This window comes from Gasterosteus aculeatus, chromosome 16 (assembly GCF_964276395.1).
Source record: "Gasterosteus aculeatus chromosome 16, fGasAcu3.hap1.1, whole genome shotgun sequence".
Taxonomy (NCBI): Eukaryota; Metazoa; Chordata; class Actinopteri; order Perciformes; family Gasterosteidae; genus Gasterosteus; species Gasterosteus aculeatus.
In genome coordinates this window covers 14,126,582-14,149,972 of record NC_135704.1, presented here as the reverse complement: position 1 = coordinate 14,149,972, position 23,391 = coordinate 14,126,582, and the positions used below count along the sequence as shown (strand labels likewise).

General features: G+C 43.1%; 1 protein-coding gene across 1 annotated transcript in view; it reads right to left on the bottom strand.

The window, feature by feature from the left end:
• epha6 (eph receptor A6) overlaps positions 1 to 23,391 on the bottom strand; it is a 101,565-nt gene that overhangs the window by 34,821 nt on the left and 43,353 nt on the right. Inside the window, exons 4-5 of the mRNA XM_040201635.2 lie at positions 10,169 to 10,324; positions 7,976 to 8,311 (exon numbers count right to left, since the gene is read on the bottom strand). Of these exons, the coding sequence (XP_040057569.2) occupies positions 7,976 to 8,311; positions 10,169 to 10,324 (492 nt within the window). The remainder of the gene's footprint in view (positions 1 to 7,975; positions 8,312 to 10,168; positions 10,325 to 23,391) is intronic.

Sequence of the window (23,391 nt, the reverse complement as noted above, 5' to 3'; positions counted from 1 at the left end):
GCTTGGAAGTTTGTCTGCATTATAAAGTGTGTAAAGCACAAACACACATTTACCGCTGAGACCTTCTCATCTGCTCAATAAAGATGAGAGGAGCTTCACAGCGCAGTGTGACTATACAGAGATGAAAACGATTCTAGCATTCCATCTTCCTGTCGACACCGAGCACAAAAATGCAACAACAAAACCCAGTTTGGGAAACTCCTTTTGTGAATGATGTGCAGTGATGTATGGTTGTGTGCGTATGTTTGATGTATAATTGTTTCGATGCTCGACTTGCCCACATGCTGTGGAAGGGAGTACTCTTAAAAACATTTGCAGTGACCATCAAAACCCCATCTAATTAAAGGTGTAATGGGCTTTGCAGGCGGTTTAATATCAACGCTGTGTGAATTAAGGTTTTGGTATACGGGTCATTCGCTGATGATTTCAGACCAGTCAACAGAGAATATTGGATCCGCTAAAGTGTCACGTAGAATTAGGACCGAAACAGTTACGGCGCGTTTCCCACCAAGGACCAAATTAAATCGCAGACTACACCGACGCGTAAATAACAACATGTCAACGAGATCAGTGCGCTAAATCGACTTTTGTCCAAAGGCACAAAGATGATCTTCGTCATCTTTTTCCGAAAGCCGTCCTCCTTTATTGTATTTCCCTTTCATCTGTTTGTGTCCTACTTCAAAGGCTGCTGTCATGATTGCAGGCTGGGGAGCGGGAGAGAGAGACAACGTGGGTGGAGACGGAGGACAGACCCGAGCAGAAGAGACCGAGGTGGAGTCAGAGGGCGAAGGTCACACGGAAGGAGAACGCCTTCAAAGAGCCGCTGCTTTTCACTCGAAGCACAAGAGCTCCTTTTGTTTGCCGGCAGTTGTTAGGTGACAGTGAGTCCCACTTGGTCCCGTTTTAACTGCCCTGCTCCACGTTAGTGTGCATCTATGGCTTCAATATCAAGCGCTAAAGTAACCACCAACGTGCTTTTATTGGCTCTAGTGACGAACTGCAAAAGTCTTTGATGCTGCAAACTAAACTTCAGCCGTAACACAGTAAATCAATGCGACGCCGCCGTGTTACCCCATCAAAGTATGACAGCATGTGGCGACAGAACTTATAATGATCACGGCAGACAAGTCCAACTTCTACATGGCTCTAAAGTAAAAATATGGGAGGGAAAGATAGAGGAAGGGAAGGCCGACAGAGAAGATTTAAAAAGAAAAAAAAGATGAGGGCATATCAGCAAGATAAACGCTGATAAATCACTGTGGTGTCTGAAAGCTGTCGAATAAATGCATCCCACCCTAACCGCCCTCCCCCTGACCCTCGTTCTACAGTTGGCATCAAACGTGGGTATTCGTGTGTGCGAGAGAGAGTGATGATGAAGATGACCCCGGTACCCAACAGCAGCGTTGATGTATCACGCATCAGAAGACGCATGCCGCACGACCACAACACAGACGACGCCAACACTAAATATTTCTCTGGACAAATCTTCACACACAGGCACGGCGCTGGGTAGTTGTGACCCCCCCTCCCCAGTGGGGTCAAAGTCCGGGGCCCCCGGGTGCCAAGGGCGAGAATTCCCTTTACAGAAAGGCAGATAAATCAACTGTTAATAAGCCAGCAAGCATGGAGGCTGTATTTCAACCGCTCCCTTCACAAGGCCAGCGGCCCCCAGCCCAGCTGTGGTCACGCACACCCACACACACACACACACACACACCCACCTACTTAATGTCAGACAGAAGACCCCCAAGATGTGCCCATGTAACTGTATGTCAAGGGAGAACCCCCCCCACCAACCCTCATAGTGTGATATATTCCGCTTTTTTACTCAGTGGCTCCTTTTCCTTATTAACCCACAATGGGCGAAGGAGCGCAGCTAAATCTGCCCCCCCATCGGCCCCGTCAGGCAAGACCTACAACAGTAGCAGCACACAGCTGAGAACAGTATTGATTCGCCCACGAAAAAGTCACCTCCCCCCCCCCCCACGCCGGCCGACGCCTCGGGTAACCCCCGGTCATCCCCGCTCAGCCAATTTGTGTGGCTGTTGTTATTATTAGTGTTTCTCCGGCGCGCCGCTTTGCTCTTTGGGGGCGCGGACACGCCGCTTTATGATGCCGCGCCTAATAAACATCATTGTGATTTTCCCAGGCCGGTAATTAAGTGTGGGCCCAATTTGTCATAGTTAGTTAGAGCGCGGAGCGATGCCGGGAGAAGGCGGCCTGCCTGGGAGGGGGAAGGCAGCGGAGAAGGGCGGGGGTTTATCGCCCACTGTTTCATTCATAGCCGGTGCTGCAGAAGGCCGCCGGTGCCGGCGTGGAGCATCGCAGAGGAGGGCCATCGCTGGTCAGGGCCAATGTTGAATGGGATTTAGTCGATCGAACGCACGTAATATTTGACACTTACGGCCGTTTGTCACCAACAGCAACTTTCATTCATTCGTGGGAATGAAAGAAAGATTCCTCTTGCCTCGGGTGGATGAAACTCACCCAGAAGGTGTAACAATAAAGGCTTTTGTATGCTCGACAGATCAGTTAGGGATCTGTGATATTTGGCAATCCACGCGTGACTTGACTGTTCATGAAAAGTGGTAAATCTAAATTCTCAGTATGAAATTCTGCCGGCTGAACATTATGTCAGTTGGAGTAATTTTGATTGAATGTGTTTCTTATTGGCTAAACGAGGCCATGCAGAGTTTCAATTATAGAAAGAAAATACATATATTCCATCTCATGCAGGTAGAATTTTGACTGTACAATGTAAGAGAAACCAAACTAATCATATTACAGCTCAACTAAAACAAGTGGTAGCGAGTAAGTGTCATGCCTGAGAAAACGCTTATTTGAAGAAAAAGAAGTGATCCAAGGACCTGAGTGCCGAGCTTAACTCCCCTCAGGCGATGTCTTGGCTAGCTTTGCGATTCTTTAGAAATACCTTTAGATATATTGGATGTTGTGTTCACCAATTAAATCCGATCAGATCCTTTACCAGAGGAGTTGGACCTTTTGCCGTTCTTTCGTTTTCACCAGGAATGTTAAACACCACGACAAATGAGCAGCGTGGCCCTTCAGACCTAAAAGAAAATGTATAAAGGAGCCTGCGTCAAGGAATTTATGCCATGTTTTTGCACCGTGTAGCAAAATGATCACCGAGTACCTTATATTCAGTATCCACTGGCAACACTAAGGGGCCTATTTAGAGAGGAAACGTTGCTGTTATTCACTAGATTTCACTACAAATGTGTCCACATCTAAAGTTCCAGTGGTGGTAAAGTTTTGTGTGTATACTGGGTCAGAAATAAGGAGTTGGCCTTTTGAAATGAGAAAGATTAATGTAAAACCACTGAGAGGAATTTCTGAAATGCTCAAGACCGTTGGCTTGATTATATTTCTAAACTGTTTTAACTGGCAACATCCTACAACATTTAACAAAGACACGTTGAGGTCTGCCATGGAAACACAACTTATATTAATATTTCATACACTCCATGCTGCACACCATTAACTCCACGTGCACGGTGTGGCTTGAATGCTAGGTCAGCACATTCTCTCGAATCCATTGTGGTCTTGATGAGGTCGAGGATTATCCACAGCGTATCCGTGCGGTTTGCTTGACGACGACGGCTGAAGGGAGAGAAGGTATCGATGGAGCTCCTCCGGGCTTCGTGGATGATCGCGTAATATCTGAGTACAATTCATACTTACAGCCTTCAGGTGAGTGAAACAAATGAATGTGATCTGGATACTTTCAGTCTGCGCCAAGTCAATGAGCAGCACTCCCCCACGCCAGCTCCTCCTATGTTATTCCATATCATCGTTAGTTCGACCCACCGGCGTTTCATCTACAAAAGGCCGTCTGATTAGAGTCTCTCAAGTTGCTGCAAGAATATTCTGATGCGTCGAAACCGAGAACCCGATCCGCCTCTGATTGCTTTCAGTGACACACACAATTATCCAGCTGCTTCCTGGGATTAAAGGAACTCTCCTGCTTGTAGACCAGTTCAACCTTCTCTTCCTCCTCCTCTTCCTCCTCTGGCTCTTTCTGCCGAAGCCCACCTGTCCTCCCCCTCTCAACACTTATTTCCAGGATTGCATTATGAAATACAGCGTAAACAAGTTCTGAGCTCGCCCCCCGTTCATACGTTGTTTATACACACAACAATGTGATTTACGTTGACTAAATTAGATCAGCAATAAAATGTACATTAACAAAACACCACCATGCACAGAAAAACTTGCACGCAAATGCATATTTTTGTTTTACAAAACCAGGGACAATTGGCAGATTCTGAGTTTGAGTCTGAAATCTCTTTAGATTTTCGCCTGAGCACAAAACAGTTTTGTCAACCCGATCTTTCACCCTCCAATAATTCTATATTGTCTTTACATTTGTGAGATGATGGAATTTGAGTTGACTTCTCAATTCAACCCAGTGTAAGGAACAAACACATAAGGAAGAAAGCTTGAAGACCTGGTGGGATTTATTGACAAGAGTTGGTAGTTTGGCTTCATGCCCGATCAGTGCACGTTGATTCTTTGCGTGGCCGTCAGTCACATGATCAATACGGAATCACAAACTACAAAGCTCTGAGTGGTTAATACCCAAAATGAAAAGGTTAAGTGCCAATGTTTAAAATGACAGTAAACTAGAGGCAGTTCTTAACAAACTAAAGAGCCAGTGTGTAGGTTTCAAGAAATACAAATATTTTCGTACGATGGAACAAAGAATTGTTCTAGAAATTGTGCTTAGAAGGAACCCTTCCTAACTGCACATTCCACACAGTCCACCCTGTTGCATCACCTTTTCTTCTGGCATGCTCTCTGGCCGAGGCCTTTTGCCTTTTTGCATAAAGGAAATCTGCAACCTCACTCTGGACGCCACTAAACCCCACGCACTAGTCTGTTAACTGAGCTCCATACTGTGAAAGAGACCTGATAGGTGTAAACATAAATCCAGAATCTGCCAAACCCTGTCGTAACCAAGGTGACAAAATGAGGATGGTCGAAGTAAATAGCGAAAGTCTACCTGATACATCAAATCTATTCAAGTTTTACTTTTCACAGTGCACAAACACAAGTGCAGAGATCTTTTATCCCACACTCTTTACCCTCTGCCCACATTTCTTGTTTACCCTTTTTTTTACTCTGCCAACCCTTCTTTGCACTTTGTTTGCCTTGTAACTCAAACATCTTCTCATTCTTTGCTTCTCTTTTTATATCCTTCACCCTTTGTCATTTCATCTGTCTCTGTCAAGCTCTTCTTCTGCTTCCTTTGGATCTCTTTTCTTCCCTATTTACCTCTCAGGCCTTCTCCTTAATTCCACTTTTCACCGCCCATTTACTCCCTGACACTTACTCTGATATAAGACGGTTCTCTTAGGCAAGGCAGCATATGGCAATTACAGTTGTTGTTGGATTTCCACCAGTTTAGTGAGTTTTGAGATTGGGTCGACATCTTTTATGCATTTGGGAAGTCGGTTCTTTTCTTTTCGAGATACAGCTTGTAGGAAGTTACGTTTCCGGCTGCAGATGACGACAGTCCGACTTTCTACAAGCTAGTTAGAAAAGGTTGGCAGATGGATTATGTCAGATGTGAACCTCCCATCGGTGTAAACTTATAAGTCTGTCTGATCACGGCGGTGCCACGTTCCTGGTGCCGGCTTTGAGAACTGCAAATGCGCCCATGATTTCCCCAGGCCCCTTTTCCCTTTCTCCAAATATGAGGAGATTTACTCCAGGCCAAGACACTCCCCTGCTGTTAATCCATATGCTTTATAATCCTCCACACATGCGTCTGTGCTATAAAGAATGATGCTTGTGCATACATTAGATGCGCTTCGCTCTATAAATCACAAATTATTGAAAAGGTTCCGCCTGACATGAAATTATCACAGGCCTTAATTTCTATATGCCTCTCGTAACGGAACAAAGCAGCCCATCATTGGCACGACAAATCATACATTGACCCCTACGACACAAAGCGTTTACCAAAAGGACCATATGATTTTTACTCACTACGTCTAATTTATCTAGGACCAGCTTGATTCCTTGCAATACCAAGAAATTGGCATTGTACTTGTAATGCTGTTGGAATTTGCAAAATATAAAGCTGTGTTTCCCCCAATGTGACTCTTTATTTAAAACAATGTGCCTGCATGATGGACTTATCAAACACAGTTTAACAGAAACTGTGTTTCTCACGACTATTTCAAACTCTAAAACAATCGTGTTCCGGTCATATAAATATAACACTGGATTTCACAATCACCACTTCAACAGCACCAATAAAGTATTTTTATCGGACTCCTAACTTGAGGATACTTGAAATAGAAAAAACAAATTAGGCCAAATGACTTGTTGAGATCGATGACCTCTGCCGTTGCTGTATTTTATAAAAGCAACTAATGGTATTTTTACATGTTTGATATTCATTATTTGCAGGATGAACCTTGTATTATCTCATTTTCAAGACGCTCCTTATATAAATTGACAATTCACTAAAAAAGACAGCAGGACTCAAACGCACTCATCTACCCATAAATAGTTTCAATTTCCATTGAAAAGCAGTAATTGCCTGTGTGTGGGCTATTTGTTGGATTTAGTCATCGTCCTCCATTCCCAAAAGAGATGGCAGGTATTATATACTCATACGCGCCTTTTTTAGAATTCTACTTGACAAGCTTGTGTAAATTGTATCATGAGATAAAAGGAATACAACTTGAAAGGACATCATCACATCCTTTAAACCAAAAGTACAACCATTACTTCGCCCGCGTATCTATTTTATGCTGCTTTATAACACCATCTAACACATGAATGACACTGACCATTGTCTCTTTGACCAAACGCTCATGGTGGTAAAGTACATATTCAATCTACTTATCAGTGGCTCAGGTTCCCCTGAGCATTTTAACAGCTACGACTGGGTATATTAGTGCTAAAATGGGTCTTGTGTGCAGCTTGGGGACCTGCCATGTGCTAAACTGGCTATCCTTAATGATATAAAAAGGCTGGATGTTACATTGAGTTGCCCGTTAAGGCCAGACTCCCCCGTGACACAAAAGAATGCATTTAATGTATTTGGGCTGTATGAGAATATGTATTGGTCCCAGACTCCCACAGCAGCAGAAGGATGGAGGGAGGGGAGAAGAAGGTAGAAGAAACAAAACAGATTTGGAGAGAGAAAAGGGAAAAGACAAACAACCAGTGGAGAAAGAGGTGAGAGAATAGTCAAGGGAAGAGAGGGGAAAAAAACAGAAGACAGAGTGTTTGCAAATCACAAATTAGAAGCATAAGTCTTCCCGAGCAGATCGTTGTCCCAGAGGAAAATTCAGGCTGGTCCTTTGGAGCATGTGAGCAGGTACAGAGAACCTCTCCTGGCCTCCTGTCATCACTCACAGCAGAAGTGAAAGATGCAAAACTAGAAATAGCCGAGGAACATTAACTGCAGTGACTTAACATCTAACATCTGTATCCAAGGCTACTTACTCTAAACACCGTGTTTCTACCAAATACACATTTGAAAAGGTTGACCCCCACGTACCTGTACATCAGTTAATCTAAAAGTTCTATTTGCGTAACTCACTGACTTTCTATTGCCTCCGAGACGTTCGCAACATGCTGCTGGCTGAGACGACGGATTGCCGCTAAAGGTGCTAACAGCGTTAGCAGCGGTCGAAAAGACATTTCTCGAAGTGTAGATAGACAGCAGCTGTTTACTGCTATATTAGTGCTGATGGCGGTCTGGTCATACATACATAGATAATAGAGAACTCTGTTCCTCTGGACTGGTGGAATTATTAAGGAATGTGCATTGTTTCATGCAAATAATGCTGCAGTAATTGTGGTTAAAAACTCAACTGCAAAAGGCCTTTTAAAGGTCAGGTTTAAAGGTTAATTCCTGACATACAACAAGAAATGCGGTTGTGTTCTGTTGCGGAGCCACTGTGGACCCAATGGAACGCAGAAATATACTCACCACCCTGATCGGTGCTGACGGTGATGACGGCCACCTGTCGGGGGAAGGAGCTCAGCTCCGAAACACCATTGAGGGACTCGATCTCAAAGGTGTAGTTGGCGTGCGCTGAGAAGTCCATGACCGTGACCGTGGCGTTGGTCAGGCCCAAAGGTCGCGGCAGGAAACGGAGCTCCTCCTCGCAGAAGTGGCACTGCTCGGGGCCGGGGCCGCAGCGCTTGCACTGGACGTTGTAGGTGACATCCCGGCGGCCCCCGGTGTCGCCGGGAGGAGACCACTCCAGGACCAAGCAGGTGTCGTTCAGGTTAGACATCACGTTGCGTGGTGCAGATGGAGGGCCTGTAGTTAAGACAGATCCGTTAAAAGGGGTCGATTTAAATTTATTGATTGATGCATTGAGGTTTTTTTTTTGCGTAGTAAAGATGCTTCAAATCTATTGATTATAATAAACAGGAAGTTGATAACCTCAAAAAAACATGTTCATACATTTCCAGTTGATCTCTCCTTATTGATCTGCAGGTGGAATTTCCGAGTAAGCATATTACACATACTGAGCAAAGCAAAGGATCTAAAATCAAACCCTGAGACACCTTGCACCCAAGACATTGTCCTAAATGCTCTGCAGATATATTTTAAAAACAATGCATCATAAAATACCATTTCTTTAAGTTATCTCGCCTCCCTCTCATTTCCCCTGTTGAGGCCTTTTTTTCTATGTGTGTGTGTGTGTGTTTGTGCGTGAGGGTTAGCATTGTGCTACAGCACGCAGCCAGCTGTCAACAGGGCGGAGTTAAAAAGCCGGAGGGATTTGAACAGTCCCGTCCTGCCAAGCTCGCTGTCTGCCCGGACAATGGGAGGCGTCCGTCTCCCTCTCCCTCTCTACCTTTGCTAAAAGAATCTCAGTAGACACTAAAGCTCCTCCTCCACTTCTGTCAGCGGATGTCCATTCTCTCTCTCTCTCTCTCTTTATCTGCTCCCGCGTCTATCGGCCATTATCTCACCTATTCTGTTCTCTCCATCGAGGAGAGTCCACCCACCTCCCCTCTGGCAGAGCAACCCCACTGCCATCAATCAGCTCCCATTCTCCTCTGGGGGGAGGGGGGGCGGGATTGGTATCAGCAGCCTCCTTCCTTTCTCTCTTCACTGTCGACTCCATCCGGCCTTTACACTTTCTCTCCACCTGTGTCTCCCCTCCTGTGACATCCTTTCTCTCTCGCTCTCTGCCTTTGTCTTCCTCCCCGGCCGTCAATATCTCATCTCTTGTTTCCTATTGTTTACTAAGGCATCACGCAAATAGTGTTTTGCTCTACAAGCCGCTGGTTTAAATGGATTATGAGTAAATGCAGAACTCTCAGCCTGTTAAAGTACATGTGGTGGTTTACGCCCCACGAGCCTTTATATGCACTTTTGCCTGGAAGATTAAGAAGAACAACCGACAAAAACAACTGTTGAAAAACCAGCATTTACTAACAGTATATTTGACTGAACTTAACCTCCAAAACATTATATTTGTATACTAATTGGAAACATTGTCACCTGATCATTGGTATGATGTCTCCACATATCAGGGGTAAATCAAAGGTCTTGAAATATATGCTTTTTACTGAAACAGGCTTTATGTTGTTCCTGTAATAACCGTACCTGTTTTATCAGTATATATGGATAGTCTGCAGGTATTAAGGCATGGATTTTGAATTGCAGGGGAACTGTAAACTCACAGCTTCTCTAGATGGACCGTATTTGTTTCTCCATAGAAGACAAATACACTCTTCCACCCTGTGGAGCTCGGAGACGTGGCCCCCGTCTATCTCAGTGACGGCTAAATAGCTTTTTAATTAAAGGAGAATTAGTCCGGTTAAACTGTAATTTAATGCAAATATGAAGTCGTAATGACAGTCAGTAAATCATCAATGAAGACGAGGCAGCTGAACAAAAGCGATGTAATTCATCCAGTGCGCAGTTTTACGCCAGATAAGACAGCGGAGACACAGCCAACTCTGAGAGGCCGTAACCAATAGCTCACCCGCACTGTCAGGCTCACACATGTGTGGAGATCTTTAACACGCGTCCATAATTTAGATGGTCGGAGTAATGGCAGCGAGGCCCCGGAGTTCTCCCATGACGTCACGGGGGACGACTGGAGGCCTTGAATATCTACTAGGCGCTTATGATTCCAATGAGCGGCGGTGTACTCACGTGTGCAAGCCATTGTTGGAGGATCTCTCTCCGCCCGGAAGAAGCTCGTCTCACAGCGGCACGCGGCAGCCCCTTCTCCGTAGCTCACGCTGTGCGGAGGGCACTTTGAGCACTTGGTGTTCCCGGCATAGGCCTTGTAGAAGCCCGGGTGGCATGCTGGGGGGGCGAAAGGATGGAAATATGATGCAAATATGGAGAATAAAAGTCAGAGGGTGTTATGGGCACAGAGGATTAGATGAAAATCGCACATCCTGCCAATGTTTCCCAATAAATGAGGACCCTGGCGGACACATATCGGTTGCTGACAATAAAACCAGCAGTGACATGTTTCTGAATTATTATTTCTATTGTTTTAAAGTAGCCATATCCAACAATGCGGATCAAGAGGCATTGGCCTTGTGTCCGAGGGTCCGGCGTTATCAGTATGAGAAACCGTCTGGATTTTATCTTCAATTTAACAGAAAAATGGAACTCAGGTTCTCTTCTCAAATATGGGAATTGATGTAGCAAGGTTCTCTCAAATAAACAGGCCATCTATTCTGGTTTGAGGAGCTTTACTTTTAGTTTTAAAAATTAGAATCTTTTTTCTTACATGAAAACAAAGCGAGCTTAACAGACACAACACAGATTTATTATGTTTACTTTCTCCCTCTGAAGGAATTAACGTCTCTCTTGCGATGCAGAATCTTAAAGATGTTTATTTTCCCCTTCTTCACTGTCTAAATAATGTTAACGAAATGTCGTGTTAACACCAAGAAAAAAAACAAGAAAAAAAAATACCACAAACATTCTCTCTGCGTTTTCTCTACAGTTAACAAGACATTTAAACCCTTGAAGAAAACATGAACAATATTGTCACTATAACATTATTTATTAAAGCATATAATGTGACAGAATGGTTTCAAACTCCCCGCTTTGAAAATGTTGCTGAAAGTGTGTTTGTTTAATCCGGTGCTAACTGCTTTAATGAAGAGGCTCTCTGTTGGCTGTCAGAAAATCTATCAAACCCACGTTTCATTTTTTCAAAAAGGAAGAGGATGACTGCAAAAAAAATCCCCCAAAATGCTGTCCTCCTGAGTGTTGTGCAGTCACAACACGGAGGCACGCGTCTCGTCTCCTTTTGTAAGCTGTGGCGAAAAAGAAGCGCTGAAAATCCTGTTTGAAACAGATATACAATTAACTAAAGTAGGTGAAGGCTCGACAGGGTCTGTGATAAGAAACTGTTGTGAAGAAACTGAACTGAAAGATCACGACGGTTCACAAACTCATTAAGAGACCAGCTGCTACTGCTTTTAATAGCATTTTCCCAACTTCCATAGCACCTCCATGTCAGGCAGACGTGTAAAATTCTCCAGCCCGGCGAGGTTTCCGTTGCCGTCGGTTTGTCACCGAGCGCATCGATTTAACACGGTAACACAAGCTGAGCCATTTGGAAATTCACCTTGAAGCGCAGAGTGCCTTTGTGTGTCTGTGATAAATGGAGCTGTGGGGAGGACGGGGAAGCGCTTGGAACCACGGCTGCTTCGATCAAATGGGGACAATTAGGACGAAGGCAAAGAGGTTAACAAACACCCCCCCCCGCCCCCCCGCCCCCCCTTGCCTCACTGGACCCCGTTTTAGACTCTGTCAGCCTAATGGCGCCTCCGCCTGACCTTCTCTCAACTGAAAGGATGTTGCTTTTGGAACGTCGCCGTGTCCCGGTGCAATCCGTCTGGTTGGGCTCCGCTCCAAGGCCAGCGTGGTGCTGAGCAGTGACTGACCATGCATCACCAGAGGATGGACACACACACACACACACACACACACATGCGCGCAGACCAATGGACATGGCAACAGCAATTACTAACCGAGTCAAATGTGTTGAACTTGTGTAAAGGAAAGGAGCCTGGAGGCGTGGGGTACGAAGCGGTTACATTCTGGTAAACGGACTCACGGTCGTAGGACGGATTTTTTAATCTGCCAACCACTCAAAGTGCTTCACACGTGCATGTCAGCATTCAACCATTCACACACACGTTGGCTGTACAAATATTGCAATTATTGCAATAAACTGTTATTTTCCCCTGCACGTCGGATCCATACAGATGGCAAAAAGCAAAAGACGTATTGGATGGAGTTTGCATATTAAATTGCTGGTGACTAGTGAGTTGGACAAAAACCAAAACCAAAGAGCAAAGGAGAGGAGACAACGTTCCATGTGTGCGATACGCGTGTGTTTGTGCTACTAAAATGAATCCTTTTTGTAACATTTCATCAGGCTCTTAGAATATTAACAGAAATATATCTATGCTACACTCACAATGTTTTAAATTATATTTATCATAAATAATGCAGTATCCAGGCAGTGCACTCTCTACGGTGCAGAAAGTACCTTGGCCTGAAGATTGAAAGCAGGATCTACCTTCTATCCGTGTGAGCAACCAGAGTCGCTCAAGCGGGGAATGTAGAGGAAAAATGGCTTCTATGCTCCAACATTTATTCATGTTATACTAATCTCTATGTAATAGTTTAAGCATGGGTATTTCTATAGCTATATCCAGGTAGGTAAGGATTTACAGTTTGACAGAGGAAGAAGGGAAGCAAGAAAGAGGCGCACATGCGGACAGATATAATAAGACCCCGGGCATATACAAGGTTGTAGATCTATAGAAACGGAAGAGTCTTTGCCACACGGAGGATCGCAAAGGCCCAGCAATAAATAGTGCACGGACACTCGCAGTGGGACACAGATGAGTGTGCTTGTAGGCGCTAGGAGGCATAACGGGAGAGGCCAGCGAGATACGGTCAACCGACCAGGATGAGGGAGCCAGGCTAGCATCACCATACCAGAAAGGGGGGGCTTAATGGGGGAGACTAGTGGGAAAACATCAGGAACATAGTTGCGCAGTTGGGTTAAGAGTGGGAGGGTTTCACAATCAAATGGTGAAATAAATGTATAAACTGCTGCGTCTGACGAGAAAGAGCTCGGTTCATTCGAGTGTGGTCGTGTGTAACTGGAAGTTCGCGGTCTGCGAAGGCACGCGAGTCCTCACCGACGAGTTAGAGAATGTAATAATAATTGTGCATGTGTGTGACGTACGAGATGCACACTGCACACACCTCATCACGGGATGAGAGAATAGCATCCTGACCCACCGGCCCGTGGGGGCCCTGATCTAACTGTCGCCCCCCCACCCACTCCGCCACTCCCCCCCTACCCGAGGTTAATGAGATCTGGAAGTCAACCAGAACATCTAAATCTCAGAGCCCCGGGTCGGACCCTCAGACCCAGAGGCAGCAGATCGGTTGGTGAGGCTTTCCACTTCGTACTCGTCGGAGCTAAACAGCACCGCAGCATCCTGCACAGGGTCCATTTGTCTCTCTGCCACTGTCTACCTCGTACCGCACGACCATCTTCTACTCACAACTCTATTTTTATTGTTTGAATTGAAATATTGGCAGTGGCCAATTTGTTTTTATTGCTTTTTGAAACAGAAATAGATCGTAAAAAAAGGTTTACGTATAACAGACTCAAGAAAAATGCGTCACTAAAAGCAAGAGCTATAGAACAACATTTGGACAACATTTGGTCTTTGAACATTATTTTGCTTGCTCAGTACCCCGCAGAAAAGGCTTTTTTTTCTCTTTTGGACTGCAACCCAATCTTTCCCCCAGAATTAGTCAAACGTTCTTGGAAGCAACCTACCGCGCATGCAATTTAATTACAAATACAGAATTTTTCTCTTTCCTTCGACCTCTTCTCTTTGTTGTTGGCGTTCCATTGTGGAAAACAATTCATGTTGCCATTGAACTTGAGGTTTTGTAGAATCGTCCATTCGTGACCTTCTAATTCACTTTGGTGGCCAAGAGGTGAAGGAGACAGGTGTGGACCGTAAACATCACTTCTATGGCAAAAAAGCAACGTATTAAAGTCAAACAAATATCTAAACATAATGATGTACGAACACTAAAAGTCCAATGCCACAGATTATGAGCTTCTTCTTTACTCGTATTTGCATGTGTGTGTGTGTGTGTTCCCATGCGTTGGCCTATGTGTTGATGGGTGAATCACATTCTTTGCAGCGCATAGCCGAGGATGGAGGCAGCCTCTCCTGGTGGTCAGCGAAGAAGAACAATTCCAAGAGGAGCACAATTCTGCAGCATTTACTTACAGATCCACATCAACAAATGTTGCAGAATAGTTCAGCTCTTGAAATCAAAGGCAGCGCGCGGTGAGGAGGCGATGCAGAGGATGAGAGATCAGTGCAGAGATGGCGGCGCTATCGGCGAGATGCAGCCTGAAACTTATTGCATGTGAAGAAAAAAAATAAAAAATAAGGCAGGGCTATTTTCAGTTTTCATTCCACACAAACGTTTCCCTCCCCGGCGCCCATCCAGAAAACTATAAAACAATACAAATAAAAGCCTTATTGCTTTTTCCACTGTGCTGACACAAAACACAGCTTGTCCATGCATATCTCATCAGAACACTTTCCATTCGCTTTCCCCGTACATAAGAATATTCATCACACTCCAACCAGGGGAAATTACCACCTATTTTCTGAGCTCAGACATGATTCACTTGTCATGTCATGTAAGTGTGATGCATTAAGATAATACAGGATCATGATGGAAGTCACATTAACAGGACACAGACTTATATGAACCAATCAGGAACACTCTTGGACACAGCAAGCTTCCCGTCTCTGGGGGAAGCTAATGCCATTAAAGAAAATCCTTCACAATTTCTGATTATTTTGTGCCTTTATCTAACGTCTTGCGAAAATTATTTGTAATAAGTAAGTAATAAGTAATACCTAGTCTATAAGTAATAGACTAGGTGAAAGCGCTAATAAGCTCTTTTAACTCGGGCCATTTTTGCTGCCAGAAGAAACCCCGACACTATTAAGGAAGATAATCGGAACTAATTACCTCCATTGACAACATGCAGACTTGGGGGTCTTCAGGACTCTGTATCCTGTAAAGGATTTGAATCACTCTCCACTAACATTAAATTCACCACTTAATGCAACGCGTACTACTACAGGACCATGTTTGTGCTAAATGCTTGTTTTGGCCCCATTGTCGTTGTAATTCACCGATTCCTCAGCACACTCGGCACGCCTGTTCCTTAACTCCCCATCGAGCGACGCCTAACCCTTGTTTTCTCATTGAGCGGACTCTGTGGGGACGTCCAATGGTTACATTCAGTGTTACAAGATGCATTGTGTCACATGTGACAAAACAGCAATGGGGAAAAAAGGGTTCTTTGACTTAAGTAAAAGTCAAAACAGTGAAGAGATATTCTGACCTAAAGGCCTAGGTTTAATTGTTAATTTATTAGAAATACTAAAGCATCAAAATATATTTTTATGAATTAAGTAAAAGTGTTCATTTTGCATAATGCCTAGTTTCAATTATATTAATTGATGTATTAATGTGTGACTATCTGTTACTTTATTACTGTTGAAAAGTAGTAGTAAAAGTAATATTTTGATCAACACCACTAAATGATCTGTTTTTTTTCATTGTTATTTAACAAAACATTATTGATTCAATGTGCGTATCCACGTTGGTAAAATGAATGGTTGACTGGAATCAGCAGTTTTAAGGGGGATGAAGGTGAGAGGCGACAAAACAACGACGGGACAAAGACGCGACGATGACAACACCCCAAGAAGCAGTAAGAACCAGTTCATGGCAGAAAGCACCAGTGACATTATCGGAGACAGATCTTTTTATGGACTTTACAGGGGTCGGCCTCGCTGATCCCTTTATGGGACCGTTTATGGCAACATAGAGCGAGTCTTGTGCCAAATGAATGAGCAGCAGTAGTAAACTTTACAAAAGACATCCGATAGCTCGGAGAGAGAAGAGACTCCTTCTAAATCTTACTTGGAAGACAAAACAGTAGAGCCGTGTTTTTATGGCCTGAGCTTGACGGATGAATCAATGACCTGAGAGGCTCGACGAAAGCACTGACCTGTATTAGGATATCTCGAATGCATGATCAACCGTAAATCTTTTATAGCGCTCATCCTTGGCCAGTGGGCCTGGACCCCATCAACTACTAGTGGAATGTGACACTTGTTGCCGTGCGAGCGGCGGACTTTAAGGACGTCGGTCGGTTGCTTCGTCCATGTCTTGAATGGTTGGGTCCGGATGAAGATGTCTTAACGGAATAGTCTGACATTTTGAGTATGAAGCGGCGTTCAGAATCTTTTTTTGCTGAGAGTGGGAAGAGAAGATCGATTGCAATCTCATGTCTGTTTGGTACATGGGCAACAACCAAGTGACCTTTAGTGCTTAGTGGCTTAGAAAAGAAAGGAAAAACGGGTAAACATTCCCGGAAAATCCAACAATAAAGACCTGTTCCCCTAAAAAAACTCCTTTAAATTACAGACGTCCGTACGCCGCCTTCAAAATAGTTTGTCTTACGTTCACATTCATCCCCTTTTTTTTAAAAGTTTGTTACTTGCATGATTTTATGCCTCTCAGAAAAAACATCGATGAGAAAGCGTGTTGATCTCAGGCCCTAATGGATTTATTACAAGGAGTTATGAATATTGGCGTGACTTAGCCCCAAACTTTCCCCCGTGGCTGCCTCCCTTTCGCATGACTGATGGTGATTGTGATTTTAACAGTCTGTTAAATTGACAGCGAATCGTCTTCAGCAGAGGCTGCATTAGCATAAAGGCCTTCTTGTGGAAAATAAACAGCGACGATGCCGTCTCAAAAACAGCACAAACAAAGGAGGGAGATAATGACACGACAGCCCTTTAGTAACATCAACAACAACATAATGGAGCTGGAGCGAAATTAAAACAGAGCAGTCAATTTAAGCGCCTTTGGTGATGCTTCCGCTCTCTCACTCTCTCTCTCTCTCTCTTTTCTTTAAAACTCCATCTCACAGATTTATGCAAACAGGCTCACATTAAATCAAGTGAATGGATGAAATAAAAATACTTACATATGCACAGAAGTGTACTGTAAGCCACCAGCATCAATATGTGTGATTTAGACTCGCAAGACAAAGACAAACACTCAAACACACACCGCCAAGACAAATTCCTTGTATGTTTGACATATTTCGGCAATAAATGTTTCCTGATTCCCGATTGTGGCATAGAGGTTGTTAAAAGTTGTAGGTGTCGGAACAAACCATCTAAAAAGGGGCCTGACGGGTTTACACCTCAGATAAGCCAGGTTTATTCCAAAATAGATCATCATTGGAGTCAGGTAAAATGAAAAAAAGGAGGTGGCGAGGACACTGTAACAAGTGTTAAATTATGTTTCTGAGAAGCAGCTGGGAAGTCAACAAGTGCAGCATGTTGCGAGTGAAGTGAGAGGATCTCGTATCCACGTATTTAGGAACACTAATGCAACACTCGATGGAGCCACTCTGCAAAAGCTAATGAGGAAAAAGACGAGAGCATCGAATCACTGTTGAGTCTACCAGCTGGAATAAGCCTGCTCTTTCTTCTTTGGCATTCAGACACGGTAAAAGACTTGGCCTTGGTTGCTTAACCCGGCATAGCAGCAATTAATAGTAAAAGTTTGTTTTAAATAAATGTTTTTTTTTTTTACTAACACTGACAATTTTATGGCAGTCGGCCCAGTGGATTTAAGAAGCCATGTGGGCAGCTTTGATAAAAGGAAATATCAGGATTCATCTCATGGAGAGCAAAGAAAAGCTTCGCTAATTTCATATCATCTGGCAATTACATTTTGGAATACTTAATTACTTTTGACTGACATATTCGCCAGAAAGTTCTCTTTCCTAAAAAGTGACCGCAATTGTAAACCACCATTGCAATTTAGGCCAGTTAAATGAGCCGGTTTGTGGGGCACAACATGTGTGCTTAGTGCCAACACGCCTGTCATTGGTTGAGAATCAAACAAGGCGGAGCTTTTTTTCTTTTTTGCCCGCTGATGCCAAAAAAGTAATGTGTGGAGCCAGACGTCTCTTTGGTGCTGACGGAGCGGTGTGAAGATAAGTCTGGCCATGAGAAACTAAATCCAACCCGACAAACGACACAGGAGTAGTTGATTTAACCGAATTTGGACACGAAATAGTGGGAGGAATTCTGAGCATGCAGATAAGGGCATTGCAGTATCTTTTACAGTTTTGTCGATTGTGTTCATTATAGAAAACCATTTAACCAACATGAATCAAAGCTGAGCACAGCAGCATCTGCCACGAAGAACGAAGACCTCCGTTTTTATATTTCCTTTACAGCCACTTCTTTAATTCCGCCGTGGTTGCCGGTTTGTTACCTCATACGATCCATTAGCCACCGTACATAAAACTTTACTTGGCGGTTGCTGTGCTACTGTACACTCCACTGGGTCCAACGGGTCCACTTGCAGTTTGTGACTTAGTTACCTCGCTTAGCAGAAACCCAGAAAGTGCAGTCATGTGGGATGATGAAGTGCGCCTTCATGAGACTAGCGGGAAGCATTTGCCAGTAATTAGGGGAGAATGAGCACAATTGGAGCACAGGCTTCTCTTGTTAATGATCTGAGGAACAAGCTCTCCCTGCCTGCTGACTTAAATCACAAACATACGCAAACATTTCCAAACTCATTCACATTTGTGATGGCATCACAGTCGTGTTACATGAAAAGCAGCTTCATCCAGTAACGTCTGATGAGCCAAATTGATTAAATCTAGTTTCCTTTGAACGCTGCAGTATCATTGGCCTGAGCCGTGTATAAAGAGCCTGGAAATGCTTGCACACAAATCATTTCTCTGGACTTAACATAAAGAACATGTGCACTTTATCACAGAGCATAAAGGCTGTGCTTAGTTGAGAGGAAATACTGTAACAATGATCATTATGCGTCTTCATTTTCCTCCCCGCAGGATAGAAATCAAGGACTTATTCTGCTTTCCCCCTACCTGCCTCTAATCTAATAACAGAAGGGTCCGATCCCAGTAAATGGGGTCCTTGCCTGCCAATTGCAGGCACGCTGTGGCGGTTAAATAAAAAGGCTCAGCTCAGTCTCTCTATTCTTTTACTTCTAGAGACTTTTCTACTCAGGCCTTGTGGATCTGAAGGAGGAGCCTTGCTGCTTCGTGCAAAATAAGCTGTTTGGGCTTGTGATAGAACCCCGTGCACAAGTCTACACTGTAACAAATTGCTGTAAATTTACGGTGCATTTCTAACGGTATCTTACAGTATGTCATAATAACTGTAACATACAGTTAAATTCCCATTCCATCCCTTGCTTATAATTAACGGCCAATGTCATGAATAAACAGTTAAAGCTGTCAATTTACAATAATAGCAGACTACTGTAATTCAACTGCATGTTACATATATTTTATGAAGTGCTGGAAATACACATACAAGTGCAGTGAATCACAATCCATCTACATCTTTTGTAGGTTAATGTATGGAAGCCTATGTCAGCCACTGAAAAACAGGTCCTGTAAGTCATAATAATGAGATAGTATGTCATGAGATATGATGACTTTGACTTACAGGACATTACTATACATGCAGCTGTCACTTTTATCCAAAATGGCCATGGTTTGACATAATTTTATGTGGAGTAATTGGGGGTTAGGTGTCTTGCTCAGTGACACTTTAACTTGGCACAGGGAGCAGCCAGGATTCAAACTGCCAACCTTTTGCTGCACAGCACACCTTCCCTATCCCAAGCGCCGCCTTCGCTGTTGTTTCAGTGGCCGGAATGTAAAGATTATAAATATTTGTATTATTCAAAGTGTTCATTACCTAAAAGTCATTTGAGTGTTGATCGTGACCGACTGCTCCTGAACGTGACGTCCGACGCGTAATCTCAGTTCATCCAGAACACCTGTCAGTGCAGTTCAACATCGGAGGAGTTTGTCATTGCCTTGTCTCTCCAAGTAACGTTGGTAAGTGTTATTTGCCTGGCATGATTAACATTCTCTTTCATTCTCTTTCCTTACATCTTGTTGTCTTCCTCAACTTTGTCATTTTAATATTTTACCAATGACAGTGTTTCTAAATATTTAATTTTGGTTTGTTTTACAGAGGAACTGGATTAAGGACGCCAGCCGTTTGCTGCGGTCAATTGAAAGTGTTCCATAGCGTATTGTTGCAGTTAGTTTACCCTGTTCCCAATGATTTTATGATTCATTTTTTTATTATTGTATACATGCGGCATATTTTATGTTTTGTTCTTGGTTACAAAGGCCTAACATTTTTTTATGAAAGGCATCTAATAAACTCCAACCACTATGACCGAAATGAGTTTGGTTGTCTTTCTTTAATTTGTGGGGAATTAAATGCAAAAGTATACGGTTATAAGTAAACGGTAACATTCTGGTATTTATAACAAAAACAGTAATCCTATGGTAACAAAATTTAATCCAATATACGACAACATACCGTAAATTAGGGTAGGGCACTGTAAATAAAACAGTAAGTTACTAGCGTCGACTACCAGTAAATTGCAGTTAATTTACAGTAAAATTCGTTCAAGTGTACGGTAACATACAATAATCCATTTTACAGTAACATAGTGTAAAAACCATTTACGGTATTATACCGTAAAATAACGGTAAATTCCTGGCGTGCTTGCTGCCAGTAAAATACCGTTAATTTACGGTGACATTTTTTCGAGTGTATGTACACACTATAGGCTGTCGATATTAATCATCTATTTCAATCAGGAGGGACATCTTTGGATTTACCGATACTAATACCTGCCGATGATCTGGATGCTTACCTCAGATAAAGGCATAAACTGGGCCCACGTCTGGTTGGCTAGTTCTAAATCAGCCGCCAGCGTTGCCGCTATCAACCCGCCGGATTATTTCGTTCTTCTTCCCCACTGAATTTACGCCTCAGCGTCAGTTAGATCTCCAGCGTGTGTGCACCTGCTGCTGCTTTAGGAGCCAACAGTTAGACTTGAACTTACGTGGAGACTCGGCTGTTCGGCACGCGACACGTTGGTTGTTGTGCTGAATGTGATACCTGACAAAACATCGTCTTGTGCTCCTGCTGAGCTTCATGGGGCAAGTGTGGATGCAAAAGTAGTCATGAATAAAGGGCATGTCAATTATATGGTAATATGAAGATGTCCTCCAACAGTTTCCACTTGTTTTTGTGATAAAATAACTACTATTGACCGGCAAAAGAATACTTATGTTTTCCAGCTTTCGGGACTGTTGTTGAGTTAAGTTAACTTAAAAACACTTTTCCACTATTTATTTACTACTATTTACTACTGATACTACTAGTAATAATGATAACAATAATAATGATTGTACATGTTGCATTGGTCAGTGGTGGATCCCATTCACTGGATCATAACTGACATTTATTAAAAAAAGCTTAATTTATGGACATATAATCCCAATTGACACGTACTTCCACACACAGACGAGCTGGCAGTATATCCTATTCAGATCCCTCTCTGATCTATAGAGTGTAATAGTGTTTAATAAGGCTGACATTACGCTGGGATAATCCCGCTCTCTCATGCACCGACACACAACCAATTCCATTTCCACCGCCTCAGCTGTTTTCTCTGCGCTCCAAAAGCTCATTTCAAGAAAAAGAGGCCAGGCCGCAAAACGAGGCCTCAAATATCAATTACCAATGATGGGGGGAAAGAAGAAAGAGCTGATGGATGCTACATTTTTTCAAATCCTTTACCATTCTTTTCATTTTAGTTTTAAAATGTTTTTTTTATTTATTATAGGGCAATAACAGCATATCATGAGGGAAAAAATTATACTGATTGGCCAAATATGAGACCTTGGAAATATTGCAGAGCCTTCAAAATGTGTATGCAGGTGAAGGTAGTGTATCCGTTTCTATAGTTGAGTGTCGACAGAAAGAAACAGCTGGATTTTATTGGCATGATGAAAGGATGGGCGAAATTCTGTTGAATCTATTTAATCAATTTAACATGAGTGAGGTAATGTTTTCCTTTTTGAAGGTTAAACAGGGAAACCCATATTCATTTCTCATCTTTTTGCCAATAAAAATCACACAAATTATTCTGTAACAAAGACAGAAGGTAACTGAGAATGAGCACCTCTTAATTCATCTGCTAGGTCGCCTTACTGACTAAGAGTGAAAGTATCAGAAGCAGCTTCAGCGGCATTCACCGAAATGAACAGTTGGCATAACAAGACCAGTGCCAATCGACCTGAGAGATTTGTGTTGTTTGTGACTTTTCAGTGTGTCTAACACTGTGGAACAAGGCCATTCAGTCCTCCATAGACAACCTGAAGCATCTTAAAGCCAATTCCAGCATGTACTTGAAGCCAATGTAGTGTATTTCCGACAGAAGTCATATGCTCTCTTTTTAAGCCCCTCTGGCTGCAGCCTCCCGACAGACTTCTGCGAAAACCATTATATAGACTATTTTGCCAGTTGCCAAAAGCCTGCAGTAATGGTTTTGGTAAACATCCTCTTATTTCTGCAATGTTTCTATAGTGATAACTCATTGACTTTGAAAACTGAAGACATGTCAGGCGTAGCAGCAAGTTTTCTAACTTTTGGGGAGGAAAAAGAGACCTTATTTTCTGAACACTGGAGAATCAGCCCCCTTTTTTTTGTCTCAGGAGATCCAGGCGTGCAGAGGTGTGCACGATGTCCGCCACCAGATTAACCTGCTCGGAGACCCCATTGCCTCCAGGTTACCGTCACGCACAATGCACACAATACACTCTAGATGGTAGCTTCATTGTATTTTGCACGGGGACACCAGGCACCATATTCCAATATTAGAATTGACCCAGGTCCTTCTGTATGCCAGTCAGTTTGTGGATGACACATTACTTTCTTTAAAACATATATACACACACACACACACACACACACACACACACACACACACAGTATAGACTGTATTTGTGTATAAGCACCTTTCATCTGCTTCTGTGTCCGTCTGAATTCCAGCATTAACACATTTGACTGTAGTTTGCTTGCATAGAAGTCAATGAGAAAATCAAAGGTGATTTATACCTTAACAAACACTGTAAACATGACTTTATCATCTCAATGTCCAGTTGCAAGCCTTCTCCAATTCCAGTATTACTACTAAAACTCCTAATTGTTTCATTAAGTAAATTGTGGTCCCAGTGTAGAGTAAAATAAGATGTCACTACCACAGCGCTGGGAATGCCGCACCATTAGAACCGTCTCTTGTAATGATTGGATCGTCCCAAATGTTATTAAATCAAATTACAACATTTTAATTATTCATTAATTAAGCATGGTGTCATTGACGAGAAT